Here is an 18,553-nt window from a genome sequence, read left to right as displayed (position 1 = left end):
AAGACTTTCACAGTGAATGATAGTGCCCTGGGGAGTGTTGTAGAACAAAGGGACCTTGGAGTTCAGGTACATGTTTCCCTGAAAGTGGAGTCACACACAGGGTGGTGAAGAAGGCTTTTGGCACGCTGGCCTTCATCAGTTAGGGCACTGAGTATAGAAGTTGGGAGGTCATGATACGATTGCACAGGATACTGGTGAGGCCACACTTGGAGTATTGTGGAGACACTAGAGACATGCAGATGTTGGAATCTGGAGCAACAAACAATCTGCTGGAGGAACTCAGCAGGTCGAGCAGCATCTGTTGGAGGAAAGGAATTGTCGATGTTTCGGGTCAAAACCCTGCATCAGGACTCCTTGCACATAAATGATATAGGGTTTCAACCTGAAACATCGACAATTCCTTTCTTCCCTCAGATGCTGTTTGACCCGCTGAGTTCTTCCAGCAGATTGTTACTTGGAGTACCGTGTTCAGGTTTGGTCATCGTGCTATAGGAAAGATGTGATTAAACTGGAAAGATGCAGAGAAGATTTAGAAGGACGTTGCCAAGACTCAAGGGACTCAGTTGTAGGGAGAGGTTGGACAGGTTAGGATCTCTTACCTTGGAGCGTAGGAGACAGAGGTGTATAAAATCATGAGGGGCATCGATAGGGTAAATGCACTCCGTTTTTTTCTTGTGGAATCAAGAACTAGAGGGCATAGGTTTAAGATGAGAGGGGAAAGATTTAATAGGAACTTGAGGGGCAACTATTTTACAAAGAGGCTGGTACGTATGTGGAATGAGCTGCCAGAGGAATTGGTTGAAACAACTTTTAAAAGACAGTTGGACAGATACATGGATTGGAAAGGTTCATAAGGTTATGGGCCAAACGCTGGCAAATGGGACTAGCTTGGATGGGCATCTTAGTTGGCATGGACCAGATAGGCGGAAGGGCCTGTTTCCGTGCTGTATGACTCTCCAAGTACCTTATCATACTCCTGTGTATTAACTATGCTCAGAATATAGTTTCATCCCCACATTTTGAAACTGCACTTCCAGTTCATGAAAGCAAACCTTTAATGGATCAGCAGAAGCACTCCCAGCACTGATCCCTGCAGGATACCATTTCCCGCAATTGGCTGGTCTGTGACATTATCCCAAGCCCCTACTCTCTTTCATTTTACCAGCAGCTTGCATCTATTCTAGTACCTGTTCACTAGGTTCACATGTTATACAAGGAGCCTATAAAGCCTTTATCCACAAGTAATGCATCTAATACAATATTCTAATCTATTGTTCTGTTCCTCCTTCCAAGAATTCATCCATTGGTCAAAGACAGCATTTTGGAATCCATGCTCAGTGTTCCTTCTTCTGACTTGTATCTAGATATTCCATTACATCCTTCAGTAAAGATTGTGGATCCCCGGATTATCTATCCCTTTTCCTAATGTTACGGACTCAGTGAAAGTCCCTTTAAGATAGAGTGTGTGTGTGTATGTGTGTGTGGGGCGTGCTTATGTCAATAGAAGATAAAGGACGTAATGACGTTGTTGAAGAAGCAGAAGAAGAAGGAGAGAGAGAGAGAAGGGAGAGAGACACCAGCCTGCTTGTTTTCTCTATCGATGGATGAGAAACAATAACTGTGTTTGCCACTGAAATCCATGTATGGAAGTTGGAAGTAATCCGGTGGAGTTCACTTTGTTGCTGACCTGTAGAAGGAAACAGGTATTTATGTGTGGACGACCACGGTTCGGATGCTTTTCGGGGTGAGGAAGTCACTACCGAGTAAACACTGAAGTGTCGTTTGGGTTCCATCGTGGAACATTTGGATTTCGTATTTACTCTCTCTATGTTTCTCTACGTCTACGTCTTATCTTCAGACAACGGTGGTTGTTGAAGAAGCCCTTGCTCATGTTTCACCTTATGGCTTGTGGAACTGAACTTTAAGAACCATTCCGGAACTTGGAGTTTGGGACTTTGTCACACACACACACGAAGAGTTTAGTTTTGGGGTTAACGTTCGAGGTTTAACATTTTTGAATTCTAACATACTAACATTTTTACTTTTATTTTACGTATTATCATAAGTAGTAATTAATAAAATAGTTTTTAACACTGAATCATGCTCAGTGTGTTTCTTTTGTTGCAGGTTCGTGACACTAAATACACGAATTTCAGTCTGCCATTCCTCCATTGATTATCATGTTTTGAACAAATTACTGTGTATGTGCAACAGTGACTTGCTAGCTCTTCCCAGGTACAATGAAACCTCACCGTACTTGTGCATGTGACAATAAACTCGACTTGACTTCTAATATTCACAAATATAATTCATTCAAATCGGGGATTTAATCCTGCTGAAGTCCAATTGGCTTATTAAATATTTTCATTACACTGTTTATCTTCTATAATCTTTTCCTCCAACACCAAGAAAATCTTTAACATGCTTGGGGAAATTCTGGGCAAAGAAATTCACCATCATCTCGACCACCTTACTGTTGTTACCTGTGCATCCATTGGTTGCTCTTCTGATTCCTCCTTTGTTATTCACCTGATCAATGAAAGCTTTCTCTTTCTATTTTCCTTGATTATTCTTTTCATCTCTTTCTTTCTGTCTGTAACGTTCAAGGTGCTACTGTGGCCACTCCAGTTTTGTTACAATAACAATACCGATCACCTCCCTCTCTCTGGTATTTCCCTGCCACAGCATTCTCTGTCTCTCTGCTCCCATTGGATGGCATTTACTGATGAATAAAATGGCACTACTTACAGTTCAGTGTAAAGTTAGATAATCCCTGGAAGATGCCAATTCCCAAACCTAGATACTGGTTGATATCCCTGGATTTATCCACTTCTTTTGAGAAAAGCCTTAAAAATCAGGAATAATATCAGCAGTTAGTCAAAATATTCCCATCAGCAATGCATTATGTCCAATGATACACAGTCTGTATTCTCTCACTGATTCTATTAACTTGCATTAGATGAGGCATGATCTATGTATGTTTCAACAAAGCTTACACATGTAGAGCACACAGTGGATAACTCTTTCCCATCTAGTATTGCACACCTCCTGCATGACTTAACACCATCTCCTGTCCTGTGATAATACAAACTAGTGAAAGAGGGCAATATGCATTTTGTCTCCATTACTCCAAGGCATATGACTGAATAACATTAAGTTAACAATAGAAAACATGTCAGTCTGTCAGCCCTGGTATTGGCTCCACTAGGATGGCTCCCACATTCCTTACTCAGTTTCCAGGTCTTCCATTGCAAACGCCTTCACTGTCCGTACGTTTCCTAGTGCCTCATCTGCCACGCATGTTGCTTTGGCAACCTGCAAATAATTTATTAAAAGAGATTCCAGACTGAATCAGTGAAGTTAGAAACTCAAATCCTGCACTTTAGCCATTAAATTCCAAAAGACATTCAGTACTCAAAAGGATAAATTTGTACAAATCATTTCAGCCATGGTCAGTGGAAAAACACTAGCTTTGTATATTTTAATTTTTCCTTACAACTTGAATCATGATGAATAAACCATTCAGCTCTGATTCCTAATTAGCTTAAAACTACTCAAATGGCATGAATACAGTGCAAGGATAGGAGAGCATACAAGTAATGGGAAAATTCAGATCTACTGCAGTATAAGGCAACCTAATGAGACACACTCCTAATAATAGTGTAGAGGAATTGCTACTCTTTATCCAATCTGTGCTGCACTTCTTAAATATTTAATCATGCTTGGGATGTTGACATCAACACAAGCCAGGCATTTATGAACTGTTCATAACTGTCCTCAAGAAGGTGCCAATGAGTTTCTTAAACCCCTGCAGTCTGCATGGTGAAGGCACTCCTATAGTACCATTCATATTGTTCGTAAGGAACTGCCAGGATTTTAACCCAGTAACAACTATTTTGAAGTCAGGATGCTGAGTGATAAGGACAGGATAATAATAGTGTGTCTAATATGCTTCTCCTCTTGGAGACGGAGATTCTACAGAAAATCTGTGCTGTAATTAGAACATAGAACAGAGCAGCACAGGAACAGGCCCTTCGGCCCACGATGTCTGTGCCGACCATGATGTTAAATTCAACTAATCCCAACTGCCTGCACTTGGTCCGTATCCCTTCATTCCCTGCCTGTTCATGTGTCTGTCTAAATGCCCCTTAAACTTTGCTATTGTATCTGCTTCTGCCACTTCCCCTGGCAGCGTGTTCCAGGCACCCACCACTCTCTGTGGAAAAAAACCTGCCTCATTAATCGTCTTTAAACTTTATCCTCTCACTTTAAAGCTATGCCCTCTAGTATTTGACAATTCCACCCTGGGAGAAAGACTGACTGTCTACCCTATCAATGCCTCTCATAAATTGTATAAACTTCTATCAGGTCACCCCACAGCATCCGAAGATTCAGAGAAAACAACCTAAGTTTGTTCAACCTTTCCTTATAGCTAATACTCACTAATTCAAACAACATCTTAGTGAACCTCTTCTGCACCCTCTCCAAAGCCTCCACATCCTTCCTGTAATGTGGTGACCAGAACAGCATACAATACTCCAAATGTTGCTGAACCAAAGTTTTATACAGCTGCAACATGACTTGCCAACTTCTACACTCAATGGCCTGACTGATGAAGGCAAGCGTGCTGTACACCTTCTTTACCATCCTATCCATTCGTGTTGCCACTTTCAGGGATCTACGGACTTGCCCACCAAGATTCCTCAATACACTCAACAGTCCTTTCCCCTTACATTTGTCCTCACAAAATGCATCTCCTCACACTTGTCCCGATTAAACTCCATCCGCCATTTCTTTGCCGATGTATCTGATCTCTATCCTGCTGGATCCTTTGACACCTCCCTCACTGTCCACAACTCTGTTAATTTTGTGTCGTCTGCAAACTTATCAATCAGCACAACTACACTTTTGTCCAAACCACTTATCACAAACAGAGGTCCCACCACTGATCCCTACGGAACACCACTGATCACAGAGCTGCAGTCAGAATAGCATCCCCCTGATTGCCTTGGGAATGTTTAACAGGACAGTGTGGACGGAGTTTTACACCATATCTGTAACAATGTTTTATGCACTTTGGAAGCAAATCCAATGTGTCTGTGTCTGCTTTGCCATGTGTTTTGAAAATGGGCATTGCCAGTGAATAATAAGTCACGCACATCCCTCCGACAGTGCACAACTTCATCAGGACTGTCCTCACCCTTAATTCTACTCAATAGGACACACCTGGCCTGGTTCTGCAGGGGTCATCTCTTCAGGCAATGCCCCTTGACAGAGCAAGCCACCCCCGACAGGGCAAGCCTCCCCCTGCTACTGCCCCGCCTGCACACACCTTCCTGGTCTTGCTCAGACCGTGCAATCCTACCCCAGTGCTGCCCTCCTGATGGGCCACATCTCCTCTAGCTTTGCCCCCTGACAGGGCACTCCTCCCCCAGTACTGGCCTTCTGAATGTACATACCTCCCTCTTTATTGGACTGCTGAAGTTAGGGTGAATTGGATGAGCTCAAGTCTTGGAACCTGGAACAGATCTCAAACCCCCAGCCTGCTGACTCAGAAAGAAATGTGCCAACAACCAAGACTCTGGTAGCTCTGGGCTCAATCCCCTTCTGACTGCTATGCTTATGAATTTCATTCCTCTATCCCCTTTTAACTAATTCCTGCATGTTTTGCTAAACACTAATCTCCTTCCACTCTCCCATTGGTGTTCTGTCAATTAACTGGGCCACAACCCTTTCTAAACAACCCAGTTGCACCAGCTCTAACAATCTGCCCTTTACATCTGGACACCAGCCCTGATTAGTTACATACTCACCTGTACCTACCATCTGACTCATTCCCTTGGGCCTTTGCTGCCTCTCTAGACTTGCCTCACCCAGTTCCTCTGTCCTAAAATTTGGATTTGCTCAATATTTTACTAGCACCCACACAAGCATTTCCAGCCATACCTGCTCCTGAGCTTTTCGGGAAAGTTTCCGGAGGTAGGATCCCATGTATGCTCCAGTTCCAACCAGGATTGGCATGACCACACACATGAGTTCAGTCAGTGTTGGTGAAACAAAGTAGAGAGATACCAAGCAGCCGATTGTTTGTGCGATACTCTTCAAACCCTGGAGATCAAAGAAAATACTGCAAATGTGAAATACAAAACACTGTAGCAGCTGGAAATCTGAAATAAAAGAGAATGCAGAACAGCCGGCATTTGTAGAGAGAGAAAAACCGAGTTATGGTTACAGGATAATGAGCTTATTTCAGAACCAGCCTAGTTGGAGTTCAATGGAACAGCAAAGAGGACATGAGGTTGAAGTGCGAGTGGAATAGAGAATCAACGTGACAGGCTACTGCAAGCTCAGGTAACCCCTGTGGACTGAAGAGAGGCATTCTGCAAAGCACCCACCTAATCTGCTTTTGTTTTCTCCCATTGTAGATGAAATCATATTGTGAGCACCGAATGCAGTAAACGGAAATAAAAGAAGTGCAAGAGTAGGGCTGCTTCACCCGGAAGGAGCGTTCACAGGATACGTGGAACAGACCTTGTTTCAGACTTCCTCAGGGACCCTGCCTCACTGTTTTCCGCTACAATGATGATTGTATAAAAATTGCTTCCTGCTCCCAGACAGAATCAGAAAGTTTCATTCCCTCTGCTGCTAATTTCTATCTTATGTTCTTTCTTGTAAAAATTGTCGATGTTTAATCTATGTTTTTCTTGCGAATGCTGCTTCTGGTGCTCTGTGCCCGTGATGCTGCTGCAGGTAAGTTTTTCACTGCACCTGTGCTCACATGTACTTGTGCAGATGACAATAAACTCCACTTTGAACCTTGACTTTGGACTATGCTCACTCTTACATGGTCCATCAGCGATTCTTCCCTTCCTGTTCTACCACTACCCGAGTCATTCATAGAACATAGAACGTTACAGCACAGTGCAGGCCCTTCAGCCCACAATGTTGTGCCAACATTTTATCCTGCTCTAAGATCTATCTAACCCTTCCCTCCCACATAGCCCCCCATTTCTCTATCATTCACGTGGTTATCTAAGAGTCTCTTAAATGTCCCTAATGTATCTGCCCCCACAACCTCTGCCGGCAGTACGTTCCACGCACCCACAACCCTCTGTATAAAAAAAAACTTACCCCTGACATCCCCCTTATATCTTCCTCCAATCACCTTAAAATTATGTCCCCTCATGTTAGCCATTGTCACCCTGGGAACAAGTCTCTGACTGTCCACTTCGATCTATGCCTCTTATCATCTTGTACACCTCTATCAAGTCAACCTCTCATCCTCCTTCTCTCCAAAGAGAAAAGCCCTAGCTCGCTCAACCGATCCTTCATAAGACACGCTCTCCAATCCAGCCAACATCATGGTAAATCTCCTCTGCACCCTCCCTAAAGCTTCCACATCTTTCCTATAATGAGGCAACCAGAGCTGAACACAATACTCCCAAGTGTAGTCTAACCAGAGTTTCCACAGAGCTGCAACAGCACCTTGTGGCTCTTGAACTCAATACCCGACTAATGAAGTCCAACACTCCATACACCTTCTTAACAATCCTATCAACCTGCGCGGCAACCTTGAGGGATCTATGGACGGTATCATCAGCAAAGTTATTAAGCCACCCTTCCACATCCTCATCCAAGTCATTTATAAAAATCACAAGAACAGGGGTCCCAAGAACAGATCCCTGTGGAACACCACTGGTCACCGACCTCCAGGTAGAATACGCTCTATCTGCCACCACCCTCTGTCTTCTATGGCGAGCCAATTCTGAATCCACATAGCCTGGATCCCATGCCTCCTGACTTCTGAATAAGCCTTCATGAGGAACCTTATCAAATGCTTTACTAAAGTCCATGTACACCACATCCACTGCTCTACCTTCATCAATGTGCTTTGTCACATCCTGAAAGAATTCAATCAGGCTCGTGAGGCACGACCTGCCCCTCACAAAGCCATGCTGACAGTCCCTAATCAGCCTATGCTTCTCCAAATGCCCAGAAATCCTGTCTCTAAGAATTTTCCCCAGTACTTTGCCTACTACTGAAGTAAGACTCACTGGTCTGTAATTCCCAGGGTTATCCCTACTCCCTTTCTTAAACAAAAGAACAACATTTGCCACCCGCCAATCTTCTGGCACTACTGTGGCCAGTGAGGATGAAAAGATCGTCGCCAAAGGTGCAGCAACCTCTTCCCTCGCTTCCCATAATAAGTCTCTCCTGTTCAGTCTCTCCTGTTTTCCCTCCTATCACAAACTTTTCCCCTTATGTTCCCTACATTTCCCCCTGTGGGAAGAGATACAGGAGCCTGAGGGCACGTACCACCAGACAAGGTCAGCTTCTACCCCACTGTGATAAGACTATTGAACAGTTCCCTTATACAATGAGATGGACTATGACCTCACGATCTACCTTGTTGTGACCTTGCACCTTATTGCACTGCACTTTCTCTGTAGCTGTGACACTTACTCTGTACTGTTACTGTTTTTACCTGTACTACATCAATGCACTCTGTACTGACTCAATGTAACTGCACTAGGAGTTTGTACGTTCTCCTCGTGTCTGTGTGGGTTTCCTCTGGGTGCTCCGGTTTCCTCCCACATTCCAAAGACGTACAGGTTAGGAAGTTATGGGCATGCTATGTTGGCGCCAGAAGCGTTGGCAACACTTGCGGGCTGCCCCCAGAAACACCCTACGTAAAAGATGTATTTCACTGTGTGGTTTCGATGTACATGTGACTAATAAAGATCTTATCTTATCGAATTGACGTGTATGATCAGTTTGTAAGACAAGTTTTTCCACTGTATCTCGGTACAAGTGACAATAATAAACCAATAACCAAAACATATTGATTTCTATGAAACAAGAATTCTGTTTCTCTCCACAGATGCTGCCTGACTTTAAGAATTGATCCCACTGTCCCCTCCTCTCCCACACCACTCCGAGGTCAGGCAGCATCTGTGGAGAGATAACTAGAGTGAGTGGAGTTTGAGGGTACAGGGTTAAATCTTTCACTGCTCCTGGGAATTAAAGGCTTTGGTGACTCAGAGATACCATGCTGAAGCAGGAGAATAAAGCTCAGAAATTAGATTTCATCCACTTCTGGTGCTGCTTTTTGCCCTAATGCCAAGTTAGGACATGACTGATGTTGGTGTTAGGGAGAAGAAACTATAATAATGAGTTATGTGCAAGATATATTATCCAATAAATGCAAACCAGAACCAGCCTTCAAACAGTTCAAATGTAACAAGCAGTAATCAGTCTTGAGATTACAAAGACAGCTGTGTAAACAAACTGCACTGTCTGTGAAGACAGAGGGGGCCACACTCAATGCATATTGTTTGGAAACTGACATGACCATGAGACATTCTGCTATGCATTGGCCTAAGGTACAGACAATATAGTCCCATTGGTATTGGTATTATTGTCACTTGTACCGAGGGTACAGTGAAGAGCTTGTCTTACAAACTGATCTTACAGGTCAATTCATTACACAGTGCAGTTACATCGAGTCAGTACAGAGTGCATTGATGTAGTACAGGTAAAAACAATAACAGTACAGAGTAAAGTGTCACAGCTACAGAGAAAGTGCAGTGCAATAAGGTGCAAAGGTCACAACAAGGTAGATCATGAGGTCATAGTCCATCTCATTGTATAAGGAACCGTTCAATAGTCTTATCACAGTGGGGTAGAAGCTGTTAAGGACAGTTAAGGACAGCTGTGTTACGTGCCCTGAGGCTCCTGCATCTTCTACCCGATGGAAGAGGAGAGAAGAGAGAATGTCCCAGGTGGGTGGGGTCTTTGACTATGCTGGCAGCTACACCAAGACAACGAGAGGTAAAGACAGAGTCCAAGGAGGGGAGACTGGTGTCCATGATGCGCTGGGCTGTGTCCACAACTCTCTGCAGCTTCTTGCGGTCTTGGGCAGAGCAGTTGCTGTACTAAGCCGTGATACATCCAGATAGGATGCTTTCTATGGTGCATCGGTAAAAGTTGGTGAGAGTCAAAGGGACAAAGCAAATTTCTTTAGCCTCCTGAGGAAGTAGAGACACTGGTGAGCTTTCCTTGGCTGTGGCATCTATGTGATTGACCAGGACAGGCTGTTGGTGATGTTCACTCCCAGGAACTTGAAGTTGTCACCCTCTCGACCTCAGCACCATTGACGTAGACAGGTGCATGTACACCACCCCCTTTCCTGAAGTCAATGACCAGCTCTTTTGTTTTGTTGACATTGAGGGAAAGGTTGTTGTCATGACACCATCCACTAAGCTCTCTACGCCTTCCTGTACTCCGACTCATCGCTGTTTGAGATACGGCCTACAATGGTGGTATCATCTGCAAACTGTTGACATGGAGTTAGAGCAGAATCCTGGCCACACAGTTGTGAGTGTATAGGGAGTAGAGTAGAGGGCTGAGGACGCAGCCTTGTGAGGCACCAGTGTTGAGAATAATCGTGCTGGAGGTATTGCTGCCTATCCTCACTGATTGCGGTCTGTTTGTTAGAAAGTCAAGGACCCAGTTACGGAGGGAGGTGTTGAGTCCTAGGTCTTGGAGTGTGGTGACAAGCTTGCTTGGAATTATTGTATTGAAGGCAGAGCTGTAGTCAATAAACAATAGTCTAATGTATGTGTCTTTACTGTCCAGATGCTCCAGAGCATCTATCAGAGCATGTAGTCCATATTAATTGGGACTACATGGAACACCAGCCATCAGACATCATGAGCAAAGATATTTTTCACCATTGTGACAGAGATGCAAAGGTGACTTCAGTCACCATTTTCCCACCTAGCACATCAGACATGGTCGCAGTTATATTTCTTCTGTCAATCAATATTTGAGGGTGTCTATGCATCTACAGAGTCAGCCTTCACATTCTGCGGTTAAAAAAAAATGTTTGGATGTTTTGTTCTCAAAAGCTTTTAGATTATCCAGGTGAATTACTTTGTCCCAACAGAGGTGTTTGAATATTCAGAGTAGGCCTTGTCAGTAAGGTTGCAAATATGTAATCCCCGTGGAAACATTTGAAATATTGCAGTAAGTCCATGTATTTGTAACTATTGAAATTGGTATGTTATCTTTGTATGTAAAGAGTATGAAGACCTGCAGTTCAGAGAAATTCTTCCAAGAGATCTCTCACTGGGTCTCGCTACTATCTGCTTGTTCATCTAGCAGCTCTTGGTCTCCTCCGTGGCTCATTCAAACATAATCAATGAACCCACCTACCCCAGTCATCTCTTTTCCAGAAGATACAAAAAGCTTGAGAATGCATACACCAGGCTCAAGGACAGCTTCTCATCCCAGTGTTACAAGATGCTGAATGGATCTCTCACTAACGCCAAGATGAACTCTTGATCTCTCAGTCTACCTTGTCCACCATTGGCTCTTGCACTTTGTCTTCCTGCACAGTACTGCACGTCCTCTGTAACAGCAACACTATATTCTACACTGTTTTCCACATTTTGTACTACCTTGACGTAGTTATGTACGGAATAATCTGTCTGGATGACAGGCAAACAAAAAGCTTTTCACTGCATCTCGGTACATGTGACAATAATCAACCAATTAAACAAAGTCACAACATGTCATCGGAAAAAACTGCAGAATCGGGAGATTCTTGCTCAAACAAATTACTCTAATGGTTTTCATTGCCATGCAGAAGGGTGGAACACTCCATGCTCGTATCTCACAACAGAAGCTACTTGCTGAGCCTTCCCTGATGCAGTCATTTGCAAACTGTTCACTGGGAAGGCTGCAAGAAATAAGGGGAAACAGAAAGGGAGAAAAATTACAGCATGGGGGGGGGGGGGGTGGGTGGGGAAATGTGGAGTGGAATGGCATCCGAATTAGCCACCTTCACAATGGACTGGTCTGATCACAACCACGCACCGCATTCAGACAGCTGCCAGTAGGACCACAAGTAACAGCCCCTTACACCGAGAGACACAGTGCAGTGATGCTGCAATACTCAGAGCTGCTCATGTACGAAACATTATCCTGGAGTTTCAGTGAACATAAAATCGGTGCCCAATTGGGACCTTTTAAATCACATTTAGGTCCGACTTTCTTTGTTCCTTGTTTATAGTGACCTTTGCTTCAATATATGATGGTTATTGAGAAAACACACTACACAGGTTCATGACAACAACATATTAATGACCATGGGAAAAAAGATAACCCATGATTAGGGTGAATCATGACACGGTAAAGAATGCCTGGTCCAATTTCCCCAACACACTGCAAAGGAAATTGGCGAAACTTGTCAAAACATGTACAACTGATCTTTGTGGATGACTAAGGCATCAAAACATATATAAAGGGGTTCATCATTCATTCCTTTTTTTTTGCAAACAGACCTTCTCTCTTCTCCTATCAGGCAGAAGATTACAAAACCACCAGGCATCAAGGACAGCTTCTATCCCGCCATTATAAGACTATTGAACAGTCCCCTAGTGCAAATAGGATGGACTCTCGACTCACAATCTAACTGCATATGGCCCTGCACCTTATTGTCTGCCTGCACTGCACTTTCTCTGTCACTGTAACACTTTATTCTGCATTCTGTTATTGTTTTCCCTTGTACTACCTCTACGTACTGATGTGATGAAATGACCTGTATGGATGGCATGCAAAACAAAGTTTTCCACTGTACCTTGGTACGTGTGACAATAATAAACCAATTTATTTCTTCAAATGCTAGACCATCTAACTTTTCTATGTATTTCCCCAACCAAACAGGCAAACTCTTCCCTCATACCTTCATTAACTTACTTCATTAAGGTTTGAGACCCCACTTTGGATCAAACAAAATCATTTTCAAACTTAAACGCAAACTCAATTCATCTTTGTCAAACACAGAACATTACAGCACAGTACAGGCCCTATGGCCCATGACGTTGTGCCGACCTTTTTATCCTGCTCTAAGATCTATCTAACCTTCCCTCCCATATAGTCCTCCATTGTTCTATCATTCATGTGGCTATCTAAGAGTCTCTTAAATGTCCCTAATGTATCTGCCTCCACCACCTCTGCGGGCAGTTCATTCCACACACCCACCACACTGTGTTAAAACTTACCTCTGACAACCCTTTATACCTTCCTCCAATCACCTTAAAATTATGGCCACTAGTGTAAGGCCAGTTTCGCTCTGGGAAAAAGTCTCTGACTGTCCACTCGATCTATGCCTCATATCATCTTGTTCACCTTCTATCAAGTCACCTCTCATCCTCCTTCGCTCCAAAGGGAAAAGGCCTAGCTCACTCAACCTATCCTCATAAGACATGCTCTCCAATCCAGGCAGCATCCTGGTAAATCTCCTCTGCACCCTCTCTAAAGCTTCCACATCCTTCCTATAATGAGTTAACCAGAACTGAACACAATATTCCAAGTGTGGTCTAACCAGGGTTTTATAGAGCTGCAACATTAACTTTGTGGCTCTTGAACTCAATACCCCAACTAATGAAGGCCAACACACCTTCTTAAACAACCCTATCAACCTGCGCAGCAACCTTGAGGGATCTATGGACGTGCACCCCAAGAATTCCTCTACTCCTCCACACTGCTAGAGTCCTACCATTAATCTGTATTCTGATGCCTTCAAATTCGATCTTCAAAGTGTATCACTTCACTTTTTCTGGGTTGAACTCATCTGCCACTTCTCAGCCCAGCTCTGCATCCTATCAATGTCCTCTTGTAACCTACAGCAACCTTCTACATTATCCACAACACCACCAACCTTCATGTCATCGGCGAAGTTACTAACCCACCCTTCCACATCCTCATCCAAGTCATTTATAAAAATTACAAAGAGCGGGGGTCCCAGTACAGATCCCTGCGGAACACCACTGGTCTCCGACCTCCAAGCAGAATACGCTTCATCTTCAACCACCCTATGTCTTCTATGGGCAAACAAATTCTGAATCCACACAGCTAAGTTTCCCTGGATCCCATGCCTCCTAACTTTCTGAATGAGCCTTCCATGAGGAACCTTATCAAATGCCTTACTAAAGTCAATGTACACCACATCCACTGCTCTACCTTCATCAATGTGCTTTGTCACATCCTCAAAGAATTCAATCAGGCTCATGAAGCATGACCTGCCCCTCACAAAGCCATGCTGACTGTCCCTAATCAGCCTACGCTTCTCCAAATGCCCAGAAATCCTGTCTATAAGAATCCTCCAGTAATTTGCCCACCACTGAAGTACGACTGAGTGGTCCCAGGGTTGTCTTTCTTGAACAGAGGAATAACATTTGCCACCCTCCAATCATCTGGTACTACTCCTGTGGCCAGTGAGGATGCAGAGATCATCGCCAAAGCAATCTCTTCCCTCGCTTCCCGTAATAACCTTGTATATATCCCATCCGGCCCCGGTGACTTATCTATCCTAATTTTTTCAGAAGTTCCAGCACATCCTCTTTCCTCACGTTGACATGCCCCAGCGTATCAGCCTGTTGTACGGCATCCTCACAAATGTCAAGGTCTCTCTCACTGGTGAACACTGAAGCAAAGTATTCATTAAGGATCTCCCCTACCTCTTCCGACTCCAGGCACGTTTCCTCTTTTATCCCTGATCGGTCCTACCCTCACTCCAGTCATCCTCCTATTCTTCACAATAATGTAGAACATTTTGGGGTTTTCCTTAATTCTACTCACCAAGGCCTTCTCATGCTCCCTTCTAGCTCTCCCAAGTCCATTCTTAAGCTCCCTCCTGGCTACCTTGTAACTCTCCAAGAGCCCTGTCTGATCCATGCTTTCTAAACCCCAAATAAGCTTCTTTCTTCCTCTTGACAAGATATTCTACATCTCTTGTCAACCGCAGTTCCTTCACTCTACCACCCTTACCCTGCCTCAATGGGACAAACCTATCCAGAACCTCATGCATGTACTCCCTAAACAACCTCCACATTTCTGTTGTGCATTTCCCCAAGAACATCTGTTCCTAATTTACACTCCCAAGTTCCTGCCTAATAGCATCATAATTCCCCCTCCCCCAGTTAAATACTTTCCCATATTGTCTGCTCCTATCCCTCTCCAAGGCTATGGTAAAGGTCAAGGAGTTATGGTCACTGTCTCCAAAATGCTCTCTCACCAAGAGCCTAGTACCAGGTCCAGTATGGCCTCTCCTCTAATCGGCCTGTCAACATACTGTGTCAGGAATTCTTCCTGGAAACACCTAACAAACTCTGCCCCATCTATCCCCTTTACACCAAGGAGGTGCCAATCAGTATTAGGAAAGTTGAAGTCACCCATGACAACAATCCTGTTATCTTTGCACCTCTCCAAAATCTGCCTCCCTATCTGCTCTTTAGCAAAGCCACTCCCTCACCTCTTTTACCTCCGTCCCTGTCCCTTTTGAAACATCTGAACCCCGGAATATCCAGCAGCCATTCCTGCCCTTGTGACAGCCAAGTCTCTGTAATGGCCACCACGTCGTAGTTCCACATACTGACCTACGCTCTAAGTTCATCACCCTGGTTCCTGATACTTCTTGCATTAAACTAGACACACTTCAGCCCATCCAACTGACTGCAATTTTGCCCTTTCAACTGCCTGTCCTTCCTCACAGTCTTTCTACATGCTGTACCTACTTGTACACTAAATGCACCAACCTCTGACCTATCACTCTGGTTCCCATCCCCCTGCCAAACTAGTTTAAACCCTTCCCAACAGCTCCAGGAAATCTGCCCGCAGCAATATTGGTTCCCCTCAGATTCAGGTGTAACCCGTCCCTTTTGTACAGGTCGTACCTTCCCCGGAAGAGATCCCAATGATCCACAAATCTGAAACCCTGCCCTCTGCACCAAATCCTCAGCCACGCATTCATCTGCCAAATCAACCTATTCTTAACCCTCACAGGCACGTGGCACAGGCAGCAATCCAGAGATTACTACCTTGAGGTCTGCGTTTCAGATTCCTAACCTAGCTCCCTACATTCCTTCTTCAGGCCTCTTCTCTTTTCCTAGATTTGTCATTGTACCAATATGTACCACGACCTCCCACTTCAGAAATGCTGTGGACCTGATTCAAGATGTCCCTGACCCTGGCACCCAGGAGGCAACGTAACATCCAGGAATCTCTTTCACATCCACAGAATCTCCTGTCTGCCCCCCTTACTATGGAATCCCCTATCACAACCACTCTCCTCTTCTCCCCCCTTCCCTTCTGCGCCACACGACCAGGCTCAGTGCCAGAGACCAGGCCACTGCGGCTTTCCCCAGGTAGATCGTCCCCCCAACAGTATCCAAACCTGTTATTCAGGGGAACGGTCACAGAGGTGCTCTGCTCTACCTGCCTATCTCCTTCCTTCTCCTGACAGTCTCCCAGCTACCTGCCTCCTGCAGCTTTGGACTGACTGCTTCCCTGTAGCTCTTAGCTATGAACTCCTCGTTCTCCTGTAGGAGCCGAAGATGCACGTTAGCATAGTGGTTAGCATAATGCTTTACAGCACCAGCGACCCGGGTTCAAATCCAGCCACTGTCTGTAAGGAGTTTGTACGTTCTCCCCGTGTCTGTGTGGGTTTCCTCCGGGTGCTCTGGTTTCCTCCCACATTCCAAAGACGTACGGGTTAGGAAGTTGTAGACATGCTATGTTGGTGCCAGAAGCGTGGCAACACTTGCGGGCTGCCCCCCAAAATTGCTACACAAAAGATGTATTTCACTGTGTGTTTCGATGTACATGTGACTAATAAAGACCTTAGCTTATTTTATCAAAGCTTGCATCTACACTTCCCCAACGTGGTCTGTAAGGAGCTGCATCTGATGCATCTCATGCAGATGTAGCTATCAGGGAGACTGGATGTCTCTCAGAATTCCCACATCTCCACAAGAGGAACACAGCACTGACCCTGGAGCCATTCTAACTACTCTACCCTGGCACTAAAGGAAAATCAGAGAAAGAAAAGACAAAAGGAAACTCACCAGAGACGTACTGTGGCCTCCACCTCCGCCTCCTCTCACCAAAGCCTTTTGAGCTAAAGTCTCAAGTGCTCCACTTAAACCTGGTCCACTCACACAAAGGCCACTCTGCTTATACCTACCTTCCTTTTATTTGCTGCTGTTAATTACCAATCAACTAGTAACAACCTGAAATGTGGGCTCTCTAGCCTCTTGCAAGGTGAAACTCACAACAACATGCACATGACAAATGACCAGCTGATCTGTGCTTTCTGCTGCTTGTTTAGGATACATATTGTCAGGAATCAGACATCAGGAGATTTCCCTGTCTTTCCTCAACATATTGTCTTGGGATCTTTTACATCCATCTAAGAAGGCAGGAGGACCTAGGTTTCAGGTCTACCTCTGGAAGATGCCCCTCCAACTTGCTGCATTCCTTTACTAATGCCCTTCCTTGGTCCAGCGCTCCTTCAGTCCTACCACTTGGACAAAAATGTGTTCCCTCAGAAGTGCCCCACTGACAGTTGCAGCATTACCTTGGTATTGCCCCGGTGACAAGGTAGCACTTGCTTGGTACTGAATTGGAAGAACCTGCCTCAATTAATAGGTTTATCTCCAGACTGGGGTTCAATCTTCTGAAGTCAAAGTAAGAATCAACCACGAATAAAGAACAGAAAGATATATATTCATTATGCGATGAGGAAGGAAGTGAACTCAGATCTTTGTGATTCACAGCGTTGATAAATCCCCGCCCAGATCCAGTAAGCTCACCTGAGAAACCACCACTTGAAGGAGGACTTAAACTCCTGGATATCACTGGTTAGGCGACTCACTAGCTGGCCTGTCCGGTGGCATACGTAAAAAGGCCACGTCCTGCCTGACACCAAGTAGAGAAAGAAACAGAGCTCAGATGGATGGAATCCATCAAATATACCTGTTCATTAAAGCTTAGATACTCACAGGCAGCGCTGAACCTGGGAGTGTGAAGTGGTAGGTCTATGTGGATTACTCCTAATCCCTCAGACAAAGCAATGCTTATCATACCCTATTATAACATAAAATTAGAAATCTTGCAAATACTCAGCTGGTCAGCGCAACGGCAAACTGTGCAGATTGAATCATAGTAATGTTTCAGGCCAATGAGCTAATCCTCATGCGAAAATGGTTCCTATCCTAGGGCAGGAAGGAGCTGCACTGACGGCATAGGCATCACCTCAACTGGGATGGGAACTGGTGGAAACGTAAATAATCATAGAACATAGAACAGTACAGCACAATACAAGGCCCTTCGGCTCACCATGTTGTGCCGACCTTTAAACTTCACCTAAGACTATCTAACCCCTTCCTCCCACATATCCTTCTATTTTAAATTCCTCCATATGCTTATCTAGCAATCTCTTGAACTTGACCAATGTACCAGCCTCCACCACTGCCCCAGGCAGCACAATTCCATGCCCCAACCACTCTCTGGGTAAAAAACCTCCCTCTGATGTCTCCCTTGAACTTCCCACCCATTACTTTAAAGCCATGCCCTCTTGTATTGAGCATTGGTGCCCTGGGAAAAGAGGCGCTGGCTGTCCACTCTATCTATTCCTCTTAATATTTTGTACACCTCCATCACGTCTCCCCTCAACTTCCTTCTCTCCAAAGAGTAAAGCCCTAGCTCC

General features: G+C 44.6%; 1 protein-coding gene across 1 annotated transcript in view; it reads right to left on the bottom strand.

Moving 5' to 3' along the window:
• Positions 1-18,553, bottom strand: part of abcb8 (ATP-binding cassette, sub-family B (MDR/TAP), member 8) — a 55,114-nt gene that overhangs the window by 22,708 nt on the left and 13,853 nt on the right. Inside the window, 5 exon segments of the mRNA XM_052022796.1 lie at positions 2,749-2,846; positions 3,230-3,315; positions 5,947-6,127; positions 17,670-17,749; positions 17,751-17,763. Of these exon segments, the coding sequence (XP_051878756.1) occupies positions 2,749-2,846; positions 3,230-3,315; positions 5,947-6,127; positions 17,670-17,749; positions 17,751-17,763 (458 nt within the window).

Source organism: Pristis pectinata, chromosome 9 (genome assembly GCF_009764475.1).
Source record: "Pristis pectinata isolate sPriPec2 chromosome 9, sPriPec2.1.pri, whole genome shotgun sequence".
Taxonomy (NCBI): Eukaryota; Metazoa; Chordata; class Chondrichthyes; order Rhinopristiformes; family Pristidae; genus Pristis; species Pristis pectinata.
This window is presented reverse-complemented; position numbering and strand designations above follow the sequence as displayed.